The 16594-nt window shown below is 39.9% G+C and overlaps 2 protein-coding genes across 3 annotated transcripts; one reads left to right on the forward strand and one right to left on the reverse strand.

The window, feature by feature from the left end:
- The first annotated feature begins 2126 nt into the window (after positions 1 to 2126).
- LOC121906231 (antizyme inhibitor 1-like) lies at positions 2127 to 10170 on the forward strand. Of its 2 annotated transcripts, none has more exons than XM_042424978.1 (12): positions 2127 to 2358; positions 3076 to 3201; positions 4681 to 4890; positions 6101 to 6274; positions 6480 to 6652; positions 6790 to 6924; positions 7361 to 7442; positions 7618 to 7692; positions 7893 to 8058; positions 8221 to 8336; positions 9117 to 9334; positions 9435 to 10170. In XM_042424978.1, exons 3-12 carry the CDS (start codon positions 4789 to 4791, stop codon positions 9547 to 9549), a joined length of 1356 nt encoding a protein of 451 aa, XP_042280912.1. In that variant the 5' UTR covers positions 2127 to 2358; positions 3076 to 3201; positions 4681 to 4788; the 3' UTR covers positions 9550 to 10170. The 2 variants fall into 2 exon arrangements, with proteins under 2 accessions (XP_042280912.1, XP_042280911.1); XM_042424977.1 differs by having other exon boundaries at positions 3076 to 3197.
- A 1498-nt stretch (positions 10171 to 11668) lies between these two features.
- LOC121905701 (Krueppel-like factor 10) lies at positions 11669 to 14851 on the reverse strand. The gene is made up of 4 exons (XM_042424156.1): positions 14627 to 14851; positions 13795 to 14023; positions 12548 to 13475; positions 11669 to 12341 (listed from the first exon to the last, which is right to left on the reverse strand). Exons 2-4 carry the CDS (start codon positions 14014 to 14016, stop codon positions 12094 to 12096), a joined length of 1398 nt encoding a protein of 465 aa, XP_042280090.1. The 5' UTR covers positions 14017 to 14023; positions 14627 to 14851; the 3' UTR covers positions 11669 to 12093.
- Positions 14852 to 16594: the final 1743 nt, after the last annotated feature.

The raw sequence follows: 16594 nt of genomic DNA on the forward strand, positions 1-16594 counted from the left end.
TCTGTGTTTGTATATATAGACTTCTGTTTATACTATTGCTTTATGGTTAAAAGATATAAAGGTTAATCAGTTTTGCCTTTTTACTGTTGGATTGTTTTGTGAATTCCTAATTGAATGGAGACTTTTGGTCAGTCAGGGTTAATCTATGCTTAGTCTGTGTGTTGATGTAATCTGTTTGCAATGTTTGCAAATAAGAATTCCTGCTGCACAATGCAGCCACTGGAGTATTTGCTCTTGCAGTGGGTGGTACACATGTCTCGCTGTCACATACCCAGTGGCTGCAATGGCTATTATGATCCAAACAATGGAAATCAAACATTGTGCATTACTGGAAGCCACTTTAGATGCTATGTGTGATTAGACTTATATATACATAGTCTCATTTAGTGTCGGAGAAAACAGGCACAAAACACGGAACAGCTTTTGTGTTGCAGTCCAAGGAAAAGACGTTGCCTCTCCAGCCTTTACAATAGATTCTGAGCAGTAGTTTTATTCGTGAAACAAACGCTGCTATTGTGTTTTTCCTCCCCAAGGAGTGTGCAAAGCTCATCTAACACTGTGAAGAATTTCACAGTTATGTGAATTCACACAACTGCTCTAGTTAGTTGGTAAAAAACAACACATCCATGCACTGTTATAAGGTCTAAAATGCAATGTGGGTCAATTAGGGTGGTAAAGATTTAGGGGATCTGCTTTGTTTATTGGTAACATATGATCACCAAGGAGTAATAGGGTGTCTGGTTTTATTATATTGAATCCTGTGCAGAACTGAGAATTAAAACTTGTCGTTGTGTGTATTCCATGGATACATATTTTGGTGTATTTTTTCAGTTATGAACAGACTGTACTATATATACTATACCCTACCACTCTGTAACAATTCTTTGAAATCAAAGACTGCACAGACACTGCTGAAAATTGACTTTAGCTTCAAGAAAACAGGTAAACACCCCAAAGGCAAACTTAATACATATTTTTATGTATATATATTTTCAATTTTTTCTGACAAATATTCTATTGATAACAGTATATTACAGAATAAAAATTAACAGCTTTACTATTCTATTAGACACATTTGAATCATAAATTTTCTACTCAGGTATGTGGACCTCTTAAGACCAAGATGATGTCAGTACAGTCAGTTTTGATATGGAGTCAAAACAGCCCCAAAGGAAAGACTTCCCTTCTGTTTGGCTAACAGTAGCTGAGCTTTCCTTGGCACCCTCCTCCTCCAGCGTTGAGGAGGGAGACATGCAAATTTATCTCCTTGAAAAAAACACTGCCCCAGACTCTCATTTTCAGAGGCAAGCACAACTTCTCAAAGTCACAACAACACAGGCAAAGTGAGGGGAAAATCCAGTTTGAGCTTGAACTTGAAGGAAAAATACATGCATCCATCTACTCATTACTTATTGGACTGATGCATTGCAACTGTTGATTTTGACTCCAGAAAAAAAGGGAAAATTCTGCAAACTTTACTGGACAGCATTTTGTCCTTATTACTGAGCCATGGGAAACACGAGGAAGACGTAACCCAGGTAATTCATGCTAAATTTGATACTGGTCTATTAAGCTTATATACTAATGTTATTATTATTAATGTTACTAATGTTATAGATTGTAGTCAACTAAGGAGTGATTTTTAGAGTTACTGAAACTTCGTGTTATATGAATTGTATGGAGAAAAGACAACATATTCATCTATATTACATGATATTATCTTAAAATAATACAAATTACTATAATATTAATTATTATCATTATTATTATTATTATACTGTTGTTAGGCTATATAGTAATTTATGGACGCACCATCCATTATCTTTTCGCTGTCGTTGTCTTTGGATTTGACAGCTCTTAACTCCGCCCATAACAACAACGTGTTAATCCACCACATTTAGCACAATCAAACCGGAAATAGTGTTGTTTTATAATTAACAAGATATGTTATGATTGCTCATTCTTATTAACTATGAAAATAAATTTCCGCAGATTAAACATACACATTTACTGATGTTATATTTGCATTTTCAAACCTGCGTTACTCAAAAAGTTCCAGAATCTGTATTTTATTTTGATATCTTAGCCGGATATGAAACGGTTAATTTTTGTGTCATTGACGCAACTGTCGGTACTGTTACTGTCTGTCTGTCCATCTCACCGCTGACTCGACCTCCGCTCGGTCGTTACAAATGATACGTAGCTCGCACCTACAAAACCTCGATCGACAATAACTCGGCTTTAATCCACCACGTCCATGGCAGTAACTATTTTCTCTTTTAGTAACCCCACAACTCTTTAAAAATTCCGCCTAAAAAGAAAAAGCGTTCTGTCCCCTCTTTTGGGTTTTCCGCAGACGTAAGTAACGTTAGCTAACCGCGTTGTTAGCTCGCTAATTAGCATGTTGTTAAATTAACGGGTTAAGTAACGTAGTTTACCTGCAAGCCATAAATACTAGCTATAAGAAGTTAAAGATAACGTTAACAAGTAGAATTATCGTTGGAAAATGGTGACAAATGGTCACATAACATTGCTGATATTTGTCTTGTATGTAGCCAGGTAGCTAATGCTAAAAGATTATGCTAACGTTACCAATGCATGCAAAGCAACCTGTTACAATAGCAAGCGAGGTTACTCATGTACGAAATGTCAACTGGGGCTCTTGGTAGAAGCTTGATCACAGGGCCACTGTGTGAAAACACTGTTTACTGATGTGAACTAACGCAGTTTATTTAAAACTGCCAGTCATGATTGCATCAGTTCTTGTCAATTTAGTTTATTATGGTAGCAAAGGATAACATTCCAAACATGGAAATGGTCATTACAGGAAAAAAAAACAACAAAAAAAACATTAGCTTTCCCTTTATTGTCATTACAAAACAGGACTCACAACATATTGTCTGCTCATCTGCTTACAATTATTTGCTTAATCAGTTTATAGATTTAACATTATTATTGCACAAATGTTGCATCTATGTAAAGGAAGACTGGAGCATATGTTAGTTACTCTCCTCTTCAGTTGTATCTGTCAGTTGCTGATTCCTTTGTGCCCTGTCCCCATCTGTCTCTTTGCAGGTGTACAACAACTATCCAGAGGATCTAGGGGCAGCTCTATACCGAGAGCCATTTGACTTCAACGCCGAGCCACCTTGGGATCCTAGCTGATAGCGGACGAGTTCATCCCAGGACTCATCCATGTGAGTAAGTTAGGTGTGATTGCAGGACTGAGGGTATTCTGTGACTATAACGTATATGTGTCTCTTTACAGCGTAGTATAATAATTGTTAATGAATGCATCGTGATAAATTGTTGCATAAACATAGCTGACAGAGGGAATAAATAGCAGAATGTCCCAGATAAATCACAAACAGTCTAGTTATTTTAGATCTAGCATTTCAGATCTATTTTCAGCTCTTCCATTAAAATAACAGGACGCTGTGCTCTGGGCTGCTTTTATCTGCAGTAGTTCTTCTCTTGCTCTGATTTAGTTGCAATAAAAGAGAGAATCACTTGGTTGTAGATAATGAATCCTGCAATGTATGTTTTCAGCACAGTTCTTGCTGCAGTGAAATGTGAATATAATTCATTAACTGTACTAGTATGTCCCCATTAAAGTCATCACCTGTTTCATGAGGGAAATGTGTTGAGTGACATAGTTAAACATTTTCTAAGTTACATAAAGGCTTGGTTGATTTTTAAAGACATGATAAAGTTCAGCCAACCTTTTGTAACTCATGTTTCAGCAGAGGACTTAATAATTATAATATTAAAGCCTACAAATTTTTGTGTAATTGTAGTAATTAAATTTTCCTTCACAATGAAATCAAGGAGCCACTGGAAATTGACCCTTCTCCTTCTGTCTGTTCATTTGTTTGTAGCAGACTGCCTGTCCATTATTCATGCACAGTACTTCACACACAGCTGATCAGACGTGTGTATACAATAAGCATACTTGTTGTTTTCAGGAATTTATAGTTACACATAAAATTGTGGTGACAATCTCTGTTGCCTAACTTGGATTTGCTTCTACTTGTCGCCCTAAAGCTGTTGATCATTCAGCAATTTTACTCATCTTATACACCTGTCTGTCAGTGACTGCAGCCCTTGTACAGCAGTAAGCCTGACCTTGTCATGGTGGTCTAAAATATAGTAGGCTTTCTAGGCACAAGTTAGTCTCCCTATATAAACCTCCAAAAACCACAGTCATGTCACATCTGGTCCAGCCCAGACTACTGTGCTTCTCTGACGTATTGTGCAACATTATTGAAAGTAAAGTTTGGGACACAGACGCCGCCAGTATTGTACCTTGGTTAATGCCATCAAAAAGACCCTTTACGGGTCACCAGCTCTGGGCTTAATGGTGATTGTTGGGAGTAATTGATGGTAAAGTAAATGAACCCTGTGCCCCAGACTCTGTGTTTTCACAGAGGCTTTTCAGAAGAATAGGCCTTCCACAATGCTACCCCATAACGTGGAACCTGTACTGTGCTCTGATTGGTTGTTCACTGAAAATGACTTGTTTGATCAGGGATCTCATCAGAAAGGTTTAGGTTACAGCTACTGAATAAACTAGAAAAGAGCTGGACACCATCATTGAAAATGCATTGTCCAGATATGGTTGAATTGTTTTCTTTTTTGAACTTCATGGCTCATTATGACTTTTCTCTTTTTCTTGTGCAGTTTGTTGCATAAGCCTAGGACCCAGGGGCTCGAGAGGAAGCGAGCAAAACCACTTCGGACTAGCCATATTCTTTATGCCTGTCGGATTAGCAGAAAACGGTTGAGAGGATGAAAGGAATTGTTGATGAACCACAGTATTCTGTTGGCCTTCTGGAGGGAGGCACGGCCCTGTGTGATGTGATTGACAGTCACATTTATGAACAAACTCTGGTAAGAGGTCTCGCTGTAACAACATGTATTTAGCACATGCTAACAAATCTGGATTTCTTACTGTCTTAGAATATTCTTAAAGAGGACCTATTATGCTTTTCCTTATTTTCAGTCACATGTATGTATATATGTATATATATATATATATATATATATATATACACATATGTGTGTGTGTGTAATGTCAGATGTCCATGTTAAAAGTGGCCGATGTGTCAAATAATGACGTAAATGTATGTAGAAGTAATCCCTGTGAGCAAAAGGCACCAGCTTCAGACTGCTCTGAACCCTCAGTTCCCAACGTTTTTTTCTACTTTCAGCCCAAGCCGACGTCGGCTTGTGACAGATATCTTTATATGGTCATCTGCTCCACTCACAGTGTGCAAGTTCACTGCTCTGCTCCGCTAACATTATACCGTTTTTTCATTGTTTTGGGGGTAGTCACAACTCCATTACACAGCAGGGCAAAGTAAAATAAGTTGTTTACCTGTTTGAGGTGTGCTGGTTGTCTGCAGCTCTTCATCAAACATCATCATCACTGTGGCTGTTTCTGTTTGTACTATTCCTCCCTGCATTATTTCTAACTGATCCGCTGAGCAAAGAGCTCCAAATATCTCCATATGTTGTTGTTGTTTGGACCGCTTTTTCAACTGCTAACAAAGCTCTGCTAATTCAGTGAGGAACACGTTTCACTTCCTGTAAATTCTTCACAATAAAAGTCTTCCATTATTTAGTCATTTAAAAGCTTTTAATACAAAGCAGTAAAGCAGGAAATGTCGGGTTTGCATCAGCAGTAACTTAAACACGGCTCTGATACGGCTGCCCCTCAGCAGGCTTCCAGAAAGCTGCCCAATCAGTACAGAGTGGGCTCATCAGGAGGGGGGCCTTAAAGAGACAGGAGTTAGACTTACTGTTAGAGACAGAGGCTGAACTGAGGGGCTGCATAAAGGGCCAGTATAAGATAAATAAGGAGTTTTTTGAACTGTGAATCATGCAAAGCTACTCTAGTGGAGTACCACAAAAATATATAGCTGAAAATGAGCATAATAGGTCCTCTTTAAACACCAGTTATTGCATTGCATTGTATTGTTTATTACTTGTGGTAAAGTTTCATACCTGCAAAGAATGATAATGTAATTACGTTATTAGTGTTGACTAATTGCATGTTAATTGTTTGACTCACCTACATGTATGTTTCCTTCCTCCTCAGTCTGAGAAGAATGCATTCTTTGTAGCAGACCTGGGAGTTATAATGAGGCAGCATGTTCGCTGGCGAACCCACATGGCCCAAATTAGACCCTTCTATCCTGTCAGATGCAACAGCAGTCCAGCTGTCATTGAAGTTCTCGCTGCCCTTGGCACTGGATTCATATGCACCAACAAGGTACTTTGCACCATATCTTTCTTTCACCAACATGTTAGATAACTTTTGACAGTATCCTCCCCTTCTCCACTCACACACCTGAAAACACTTGCACATTTAAAGTTCTATCAAACATTTTGTCCATAGAAACCCATGCAAGATGGACATGGTATGATGACATGTAGAGTATATTGAAGAAGTAATGCTTTGTCTCTTTGTATTTCAGTTTGAACTTGAGTTGGTGCAGAGCCACGGTATTCCCTCTGAAGACATCATCTACAGTGGTGTTTGCAAACAGGTCTCCCAGATTAAATACGCTGCTAAGAACGGCATTGACCTCCTGGTGTGTGATAATGAAGCAGAGCTACGCAAGATTTCTCGCTGCCACCCCAATGCCAAGTAAGTGTTGCTACTACTGCCTGTGATCATGTCACTTTAAAGCTGCCATTTCAACACTGTCAACATTCAGTCTGGCTTGATAATTTTTTCTTTTTCAACAAACAGGAATCATAGTGTTTTATTTCCTTTTACTTCAGGCTGCTGCTGCAGGTTTCAACAGAAGCATCTAACCAGGATGACGAGATGAGCATGGCATTTGGCTGTACCCTCAAAGACTGCAGGCATCTGCTGGAGAGTGCTAAGGAGCTGGGTGTGCAGGTGGTGGGAGTCAGGCAAGTCCTGCAGAAATACACTATGACTGTGTGAAGTAGAGCGAATACTGATCATAGGATTTTATGAAAAACTGTCGCAATGCAATGTTTTCACCTAAAGATTTTTACAATAAAACACCTTCTTCCCCCCTCTTTATTATATCCCCTGACTCAACAACAAATTGCAAAAGATGCACTTGCGCACACTGACTGTAGTTTACCCCTGGTGACAGCACTGTACATTATATGAAGCTCCCTTAAGTCATCTGCCTTTATTTAGGAGGATATTGAGGATAGTGTTAACTATGTGGTGGTCTGATCACTGCAGCTCTCTACCTTAGCTCTCGCTTAAACTAATTATTTATTTCAACCTCCAAATTGCTGCGTGGGAAAATTTTAACCTGTTGTTAATGTGTCAAAGTGCAACCTGTAACAGCCTCTTTGTGTCCCCCCACAGGTCTCTAATTTCCAGCCCTTGTGAGGATGACCACGTATATGTTCATGCCATCTCTGATGCTCGTTGTGTCTTTGATATGGGAGTGAGTAAAGTTATATATTATGTAGCTAGTTAAACTGTTCAGTTCAGTGACTGCCATATCCATTGGCTTCTATCTTCACTGTTGTGTTTTGGACACTGGTCCAGAAACACTCTTGCTCTCAGTGCTTTGGCAATAACTGTGTTGGTTATACATTTACAAACTTTATCTGCTTTAGGAGGAAATTGGCTTCAATATGAAAATCCTGGACATTGGAGGCGGCTTCAGCGGCTCTGAGACCCAGCTGGAATTGGTCAGTACACTTTACCATTCAATATTTAAGATTTACTGTGATGAAAAAATGCAACATCATACAACCCAATCATAGTCAGCAAGTCAAAGGTCCTTTTTAAACCACTCTGCAAAGCTGACAATGTGATCAAGTAATGTTTTAAATGTGAATGTGAAAGACCTGCCTACTTGACTTTGTTACCATCCTCATCTCTTTTGCAGATCAATAGTGCAGTTATGTCTATGGTGGACCTATACTTCCCTCCTTCTACTGGAGTTTCCATCATTGCTGAACCTGGTGGCTACTTTGTGTCCTCTGCTTTCACCCTGGCGACCAACATCATCTCCAAGGAGGTGGTGGCACGCGATCGCCAGGACCAGGAACACGGTCAGTGGCATGATATTCATTTTCACAGATAGATAGTAGACAGTACAGACAGTACACAGTGAGGATTATGACTAAAGTCAACCTAAAAACAGCACCAACAAGAAAACTCCACAAATGTGTGAAAGAATCCATTACACTCACACATTTGTTGTTGCTGAACAGATGATCCATCTCCTGATGATGAGCCAGAGTTTCAGTACTTCATGAATGAGGGAGTGTATGGATCGTTTGCCAGCAAACTTGCTGAAACACTGATTGCTGCTCCATCTGTTCACAAGGTGAGTTGATCTCAAAGGTTCTCTGTGGGTCAAGACGTAGCCACAGATCATTCTTTCATTCAACCTTTTTCTATATGGGATGGTCCAATGAGAGTTGACAGTAAAAACTGAAGTGTTTTTATTGTCCTGTTCACACATAACCCATAGTTAACGTACACACTACAGTATGACAGCCTACCCAGTCAACACCCATGTGAACTGCACTACCTGCAGTTTGCATAATTACATTCGTTTAGATTGTGTAAAATACAATTAATTTCAAAAGGTGAAGATTAAAAGTTAGCTAAACCGTTAACCAGTCTACTGGAATAAATGTGACAAGCAGTGGCCTCAACATGAGAGGTGTGCTATTTTGGCTACTTTAAAGATGCAGTGTGTAGAATTTAGTGATATCTAGTGGAACAAACTTGGCAGAAATGGACTATAATATTCATAAGTATGCTTTAATTAGTGTATAATCACCTGAAAATTAGAATCACTGTGTTTTTGTTACCTTAGAATTAGCCCTTTAAATCTACATAGGGAGCGCTTGCACTGCCATGTTTCTACAGTAGCCCAGAACGGACAAACCAAACACTGGCTCTAGAGAGGGCCTTAGGTTCTCCTACATGCTTAGAAGAGGAGGGGGAGGGGTATTCAGTTGATTGCAATCTGCAACCTCACCACTAGATGCCACTAAATCCTACACACTGATCCTTTAAATACAACTCACGTTAGTTCATGAAAAGTATTGTTGTACTACATGTATTAACAGACAATCTTTACTTTCTGTGCCAACAGAATACCGCACTAGATGCTCCCATGTTCAGCAGCAGCCTGTGGGGTCCCTCTGGTGATGACCTGGACCAGGTCGTGGAGCACTGTCTGTTGCCTGAGCTCAACATTGGAGACTGGCTCATGTTCTCCCATGCAGGGGCCTACAGTCTGGGTCAGCCACTCTGCACCTCCACTGACTCACCCACACCGCCTGTATACTATGTCATCTCCTCTAGAGACTGGTAAGAAATTCAATGGTGAAATATTTTTAACTTGGACTTGAGAGAAACCCTTATAATGTGCAATTTTAGTCCTCAACTGTGATTCATTTTCCTCCACCAGGTTTGAGATGCAGGACACTGGTGTCACCCAGGAGGCTACACTGAAGAACTTCTCATTGGTCCCTTATTTCCTCAATTCCTGCCAAACAGAGGCTGCACTCTCTGTCCCAGCTTAGCAATCATCAGACCAGGACAGGAAGGCTTCTTTCCTCCACTGGTTTCTGCTGCTAGTTTCCCCTGGTCTACATTCCACTGGGATGAACTGAACCAACAGTGCAGATAGTGCTTGAAATTGCTGGGACCAGCCTGGATTCATCTCGCAAACCTCAATGTACAGTGTAGTATCTGATTAGACCTGGAACACCCAAGTAGATGTTAAGTAATTAGTATGCAACAAAATGGATGACTCCAAAAAGACAGATGCATTCTTCCCTTTGCTATGAAATACAGTTTACACTCATACAGTAGACATATAATGATTTTAAATGATTATATTTGAAAAATGTATTATCTATAGTCTCAATTGCTGTTGCCAGTCTTGTAAAGTAAGAAATGTATCCCTGAGTGAAGCAGTGTATTTAAACAGAACTACAGTTCTGATCTTGTAGGATGCTTTGCTACAAGATGTGTATTTATGATTTTAATTGGTTGTATTGTTTATTTTTTTGTGATGAGAACTTAATTCCATTATTACATTTAAAATCATTTGTCCTTCTCGGTGTTTTGAAATGGAGGCTTGTATATGAAGGTGCATTTACTCATCTGTGTGATGCTGTAAATAAAACCAGTGTGATCAATGTACAGTGTCTCTATGAAATCCACTCCTGGAAAAATCCAGTGTGGTTGGGAAGCTAATGGCTCAGTGTTCACCAGTAAAATGGTGTTTCAGTGTTTTTTTTTACCAAAGTGCAGAGCGCTACCTTGGCTAGCTCCCAGACTAGTGAAGGACTGGCAGGTAACTGCTACGCCATGATAGCAAAGCAAGTTAATTAGCATGTGCTTCAGATGGAACAAAGAAAGTGTTGATGGATAACGAATCAGCTGACGTGGAATGGCATCTTTAAAAAACATTTATAATGCAAGAATCAATTTTGCTATTTCTATTGTATTTGTTTAAGGATATTTTTCAACATTTATGATTGTGTTGAAAGAATATTACTCCCTAACTGTGCAAGTTGCACAGCATGTATCATATCTTTGAAGTTGTCCTCCAATCTGTGTCTAAGGCATGATGAATTAACTTGTAGCTGTGCTTGTCAAAATGAACAGTAATAAACACCTCATTGACCAGACTGAGTCACTGTGACAGTTTTATAATCATAGCAGACCATAAATGATGTGTACAGTGAAGCCTTGCAGCAGCTGTTCAAACACATCTTAATAATTGATACCTCTTTCTCAAAGATAGTTTCATAACCTGATGACTTAATCCAATTCTCATCCTGGATAATGTGATCACAGGCTGAAGTAGATCTGGTTTGATGAGCTAAATCTCTCACAGGGGTCAGATCACCTCTGAACAAAGTGAGTTATACTAAAGTCTTTGCAGATGCCTGTAAAATACTGAAGCTCTTTCTAGAACAGTGGTGGGAAGTAACCAAGTACATTTACTGAAGTACTTAAGTACAGTTTTGAGGTACTTTACTGAGTATTTCCATTTTATGCTACTTTATACCTCCACTTCACTACATTTCAGAAGGAAATGTACTTTCTACTCCACTACATTTATTTGACAGCTTTAGTCATTTTTCAGATGAAGATTTGACACAATGGATAATATAACAAGCTTTTAAAATACAACACATTGTTAAAGATGAAACCAGTGGTTTCCAACCTTTTTGGTTTTTGACGTCTTACAAAAAGCAGTGAGTAGTCGGGGTCACATTTCAGATGTCTGAGTTGTTAACAGCTCCACCAAATAGTGACTTTTCCCTCTAAACTCCTTACATGGTTTCATTTCAATAAATGTTCAAATGATCCAATGTTTCACCAAAAAAATCAACGATTAGATAAAAAGTCCAGAAACTGAAAACAGGATTGTGTATCAGAACTTTGTGTTCTCTTCTCTCCTCTCCCATTAATCATCTCATGACCCTTCAGATTTATCTGGTGACCCTTTGGAGGGGCCTGACCCCTGGGTTTGGAACCACTGGACTAAACTAGCTGTATATAAAGTAGTTCAAACTAGCTCCTACTGGAACAGTCTGCCTCACTGACTGGTTGAGCAGGACACGAAATAAACTCAACTAAAAGAAATCTGGACAAATTCACTGACCAAGAGAAAATAGTGTACATGTGTTCAAGTTTAATAAAGAATTCTGTTTTCCCTGTAAGAAAATAGCATTGTGCAAAATAATTTTGAAACAAAGATTCTCATGTGGCACAAAAAAAACAATATTCAACATTCTTTGGTCAAAAATCACTGAAAGATAAACATACATCTAGCATAATTTGTAAAACTATTGTGAAAATTACTTACAAAATACTATCTACAGTCAATATTTTCATAGTAATTGCTCAGTTTAAGGCGATACAGTTGTGGGAAATGAAATATAAACTGTCTCATAACTACATTTATATTCAACTTCAACCATTAAATAACAGTAAAAAAAAAAGGCAGCACAGACTTTACATGCAACTTAGACTCAGTTGCATAAAGCCTTACATTCAATTTTACAGTTTCACAGTCTTCCTTCTGTCTCTCATTCAGATCCCTTCAGTCAGACAGCTGCCGAGACAATGAGGTCAGCAGACTGGGTGCCCCCTAATGTCCAGCAGTGTGTCTTCCTCGCTGCTAGGTGTCGCCGGGCGTGTTTGGCCAGGTGGTCACTGCGCATGAAGCGGCTGAGGCACATGGGGCAGGCAAACCTTTTCTCTCCTGTGTGGGTTCGACGGTGGCGAGACAGCTCATCGGAGCGTGAGAATCGCCGCTCACAGCCCTCCCACTTACATTTGAAGGGCTTTTCACCTGTTGGAACACAGACAGTGAAGTGGAAATTGAGGCCTTTTTTAAAATATTATCCAACAGTGGTATAATAAGATCCCATGTTTGATATTTTTATCTTGCAGCACTGTCCTCTTTTTACTGATTTTCTGCATAAGGTACAGGTACATTTAATAATATATTTGGTCCTACAATTGTCAAATTCTACACTTAAATCCTTTATCTCTTACCTGTATGTGTCCTCATGTGGGCCTTGAGGTGAGAGCTCTTGAAGTAGGTCTTGCTGCAGTCCTCATGGGGACAAATGTGACTGCGCACACGGGACACTTCTGGCTGCAGCGGGGTGTGTCTTTGCTCCAACAAGGCACGGCCGGGCGCAGGGGCGATGGCTGGTAACTTGGTGCCACCGGGGGTCACAAGCGCCGGCTGAACGTAGAGAGTAGGAACAGCTGGCTGCGGGACTAGAAGCATTACAGGGCCTTTTGCCACCTGACCCCCAAAGAGGAAGACCTGGGCAGGAGAACCCTGTTGCTGTTGGTGCTGCTGTTGTTGATGTGCGGGCACCGTGGTGATCGCTGATGGGATAGGTAATAAGTGTTGTTGTGGCTGCTGAATATCAGCTGTGACAGGTTTGTGCATAATAGTGGTGCTGGTAGACGAAGGTGAGACAGAAAGGATCTTGCAGTAGACAGGCACAGGAGAGACCCCAGCAATACCAGCCTGGACAGAGGAGACAGACTGGGGTGTGTCTGATTTATTATCCGAGCCTGAAACAGTCATCTGGGTTTGGCTGGCTTCACCCACATTTGGCAAAGTCTCAGTGACTGGTTTTTGTGGCGTGGCAGCATTAGAGTCAGACTGCATTATAATATTCTCCTCAGAGTCTCTACTATCCAGCCTTACTTTAGAGTTCAAATCTGTGTCAGAGTCTTTTGTGTGCACCTGAGTGAGCCTGTCTTCCCTAGACACAGGATGAACATTACAGGAACAATGCTGGCCATCTGCAGTGTGGCGGATTACACTGGTGCACTGGAACAGCTGCCGAGAAGCAGGAGTGTGTGTGTGTGGAAGAGTCTCTTCTGAAGGTTGATGAAGGGACACTAATGAGGGTGGATGGGTGGCCTCAAAGTTGGGCGGGCTGTATGGCGGTGTCATACACTGAAAGGAAATGAAAAGAGATGTATTAATAATTTATGTGACTCATTTATAAATTCTGCACCGATACACAAAAACATTTGTAATAACATACACTAACTTGACACTGAAGGCCTGGAGCCACATGCAGTATTAGGATAAAAGTTGTGTTGCTTTGCTAAGAGAAGACTGGAGATGACTTCACCATCTAAATTCAAGTAGATGAAAGTTTGTACAAGTGGGAGAGCATAGACAACACTACAAATACTTCTAGGCCTGGTTATGCAAAAGCCTTGGTTCCTTGGCCTGACTTGACAACCGTGAACACATATGGATCACTTACCAGAGGAGAGTCCTGTAGCGCAGTAGGCCCAGGGGGGGCAGAGTCGTCCTCTGAGCAGTCTGAGGAGGGAGTTGGGGGTCTGAAGTGTCTGAGCCTGAAGCTCCTGGTCTTCCAGTGCTTCGTCATGGACATCAGCGCCTCCACAGCCTCCATGTCACCTGCACCCATAGGGGCAGGCTGTAATTCACCCTGGATGTGCGAGTGTGGCTCCTCGATTTCCATGGTGCAACTGTGGTAAAAGAGCAAAAATAAGCATAAGAAAACACTCTAGACTGTTCTTTGATTTAATTTTGATTATTATTTTTCAAAACAGAGCACAAGGTAGTCTTGTGAAGAACTTTAAAGGAGCATGTGAAGTGAGCATGATCAGCTGTTGCTCTTCAGCACTGGGGCCCTTTCACCTACTTCTCTTCTTGACAAAAGCACCAACTGTGCTACTACTTACACAAACAGTCACACAACACCTAAGCACCTCTCCCTGACCTGACCTGGCCCAGCATAGATAAACCACCACACACACACACACACACACACACACACACACACACACACAGTACAGTTATCATCACACAACTCAATACCCATCAGTGACATGCTGTATATGACTTCGTGACATTATATGACCTAGACAAGCTGGTGATGGAAGACGCTTGACGCACATCATTATGTGTCATTATAAACTAAAAGCCATTATCTAATAGAACAATATAAATTTGTGTTTTTCCCCATTAACATCAAGCGCTCATATAACTTATATAATTGTGATAATTGACAAGTTTGTCGACATAAAGCACTTGACATGACATTGTAGGAATTAAAATGATTTACTTACATCTATGTGAGTCTGTGAGTAGTGTTCAGGGAACCGGTTTAACTGCTGACTACTCGTCCTTGGAGTCTTGCGGGACCACTTTAACCCGAAATTGTCTGTTTCTCCTCAGCCTCGCTCCCATTCATCGTTTCAAACGCGGTGGGGAAAAGAAGGGCGTGGCTTACCGCGTCGCCCAATGGCACGCAAAGGTGTGTTAGGCGCCGGCCAATGGGAGAGGGAGTCGGTGCGTGATCGGGGGCTGACGGCACCGTGGAGGCAGCGTGGTACACAACAGCATGGGCGTGTGAAAAACATTCCTATCCTACCCCCCCCCCTCCTCACCCCCTCACCCCCCACCTCCCACCTCCCCAATACACACCATTGCCTTGGATGAGTCACTTAACACCCTCTAGACCAGCTGGAGAAGACACACACCTTCTATGACTAATCAGATTTTGGAGTGATGCAGTTGAAAAACAGATGCTGATCATCATTTTAGCAAGATGCAATATTAAAGGCTGAATATTAAACTTTTTTTTTCCCTCCCAGTAATTTGAAGGTCAGGGTTAAAAGTATTCAGAGTGCAGTTTATTTTCAATTTTGATGTGTCACTGACCAAATAATAATGCATTGACAATTGTAATTGGCAGAATTTGTCTCCAGAAATTTTCTGCATGAACTGGAAGTTTTGGCTGTAAATGATATTAGATGGAGGTCTGTATGTCTGCTGTAGGTCTAGCTAATGCTGTTCGAGCTTTTAAAAGTTTAAAAGTTTTTTACTGGATGATGGATCACATCTGCTTTCATATAAGGCCATTCTTTCAAAAAGATGGAAGTTATATATATCAATAATAGCTTAGTAAACTTCATTTATTTGGCAATTTCACAGAAGTACTTTAACAATAAATTGAATGCAGACTAATATAAAAAGAAAGAAGAAGAAAAATGTCTCTGAACATGTAGCATAATAGCAATTTAGATATTTTAAGTGATTTGAAACGATAGATTATATTAGCTTAAAACAGTTAAACTTGTTTTAATGGGAGGACATTTAATGGGACAGACATTTTGCTCTTATAATTTTGAAATGATTTAAATATAAATCAAACCTTCTTCATTAATTGGACAATGATTTATCACTCACTTCATATGAGACACACATTTATTTCCTTCTTTTAGAAATTCCTCTGAAACTCCATTTCTCATTTGTTAAATTGTAAGAATCATTACCTAGCTACATTGTCAAAATTTGTGGAGTTACCTAAGTGACTTCACTTTCTTACCTCTGTAAATGTTTTCATTATCTTTTTTTTCCCCCAGCTTTTTCAATTAGAAGGCCTCCTGTCCTTTGTGTGAGAAAGAGGTCAGCCAACAGGAGATGGCCTCAGGCAGCCCCATGGATTAGGTAAGTGTCAGCTGTCTAGACCTTCCTGCACAGCACAGAGATCCAGAACAAAAGGCCGGCTGTAGACACACAATGGAGAAATACACACACAGACGCATGGCACTTTGACTGTGTCTGGCACTGTGGGATGTTCCTCAAAAGCATATCCAGGAATGATTTGCCAGAAAAGAACAGAGAAATAATTCTATATTCATGTATTTTTTTCTTTAAATATTTAATTTTATTGACATCTTTATACACTGATTTTGAAGCATCTACAAAAACTGAAATAGTTGTTTGCAGTTCTGCTTTGGTTTCTTGAAATGCTTATCAGAATACATAAGTAATTCATCCACTCTTAAACCTGTATCTTATTAGTATTCACAGTGTAGACCTATATCTTAAAATATAGAGCAATGTGTCAGAGGGATTTTTTTTTCACTCCAGCAACATCAGTAACGATAAATGAAACAATACTAAATAAATCCTTATGGCACATTGTTGCCATCATAATTTTTCTGTATGGAATATACAGTAGAGCTGCAATGATTAGTCAGTTAATCGATTAGTTTGACAACTATTAAATTAATTGGCAACTATTTTGA

The sequence above is a fragment of the Thunnus maccoyii genome, chromosome 10 (assembly GCF_910596095.1).
Source record: "Thunnus maccoyii chromosome 10, fThuMac1.1, whole genome shotgun sequence".
NCBI classification, from domain to species: domain Eukaryota; kingdom Metazoa; phylum Chordata; class Actinopteri; order Scombriformes; family Scombridae; genus Thunnus; species Thunnus maccoyii.

Coding starts and splice junctions, on each gene's coding strand:
- LOC121906231 (XM_042424978.1), top strand. CDS start 4,789: ATGAAAGGAATTGTTGATGAACCACAGTATTCTGTTGGCCTTCTGGAG. Junction 6,925..7,360: donor GTGCAGGTGGTGGGAGTCAG/GCAAGTCCTGCA, acceptor GTCCCCCCACAG/GTCTCTAATTTCCAGCCCTT. Junction 7,693..7,892: donor CTGAGACCCAGCTGGAATTG/GTCAGTACACTT, acceptor TCTCTTTTGCAG/ATCAATAGTGCAGTTATGTC.
- LOC121905701 (XM_042424156.1), bottom strand. CDS start 14,016: ATGGAAATCGAGGAGCCACACTCGCACATCCAGGGTGAATTACAGCCT. Junction 13,476..13,794: donor CGCTACAGGACTCTCCTCTG/GTAAGTGATCCA, acceptor ATTTCCTTTCAG/TGTATGACACCGCCATACAG. Junction 12,342..12,547: donor CCACATGAGGACACATACAG/GTAAGAGATAAA, acceptor GTGTTCCAACAG/GTGAAAAGCCCTTCAAATGT.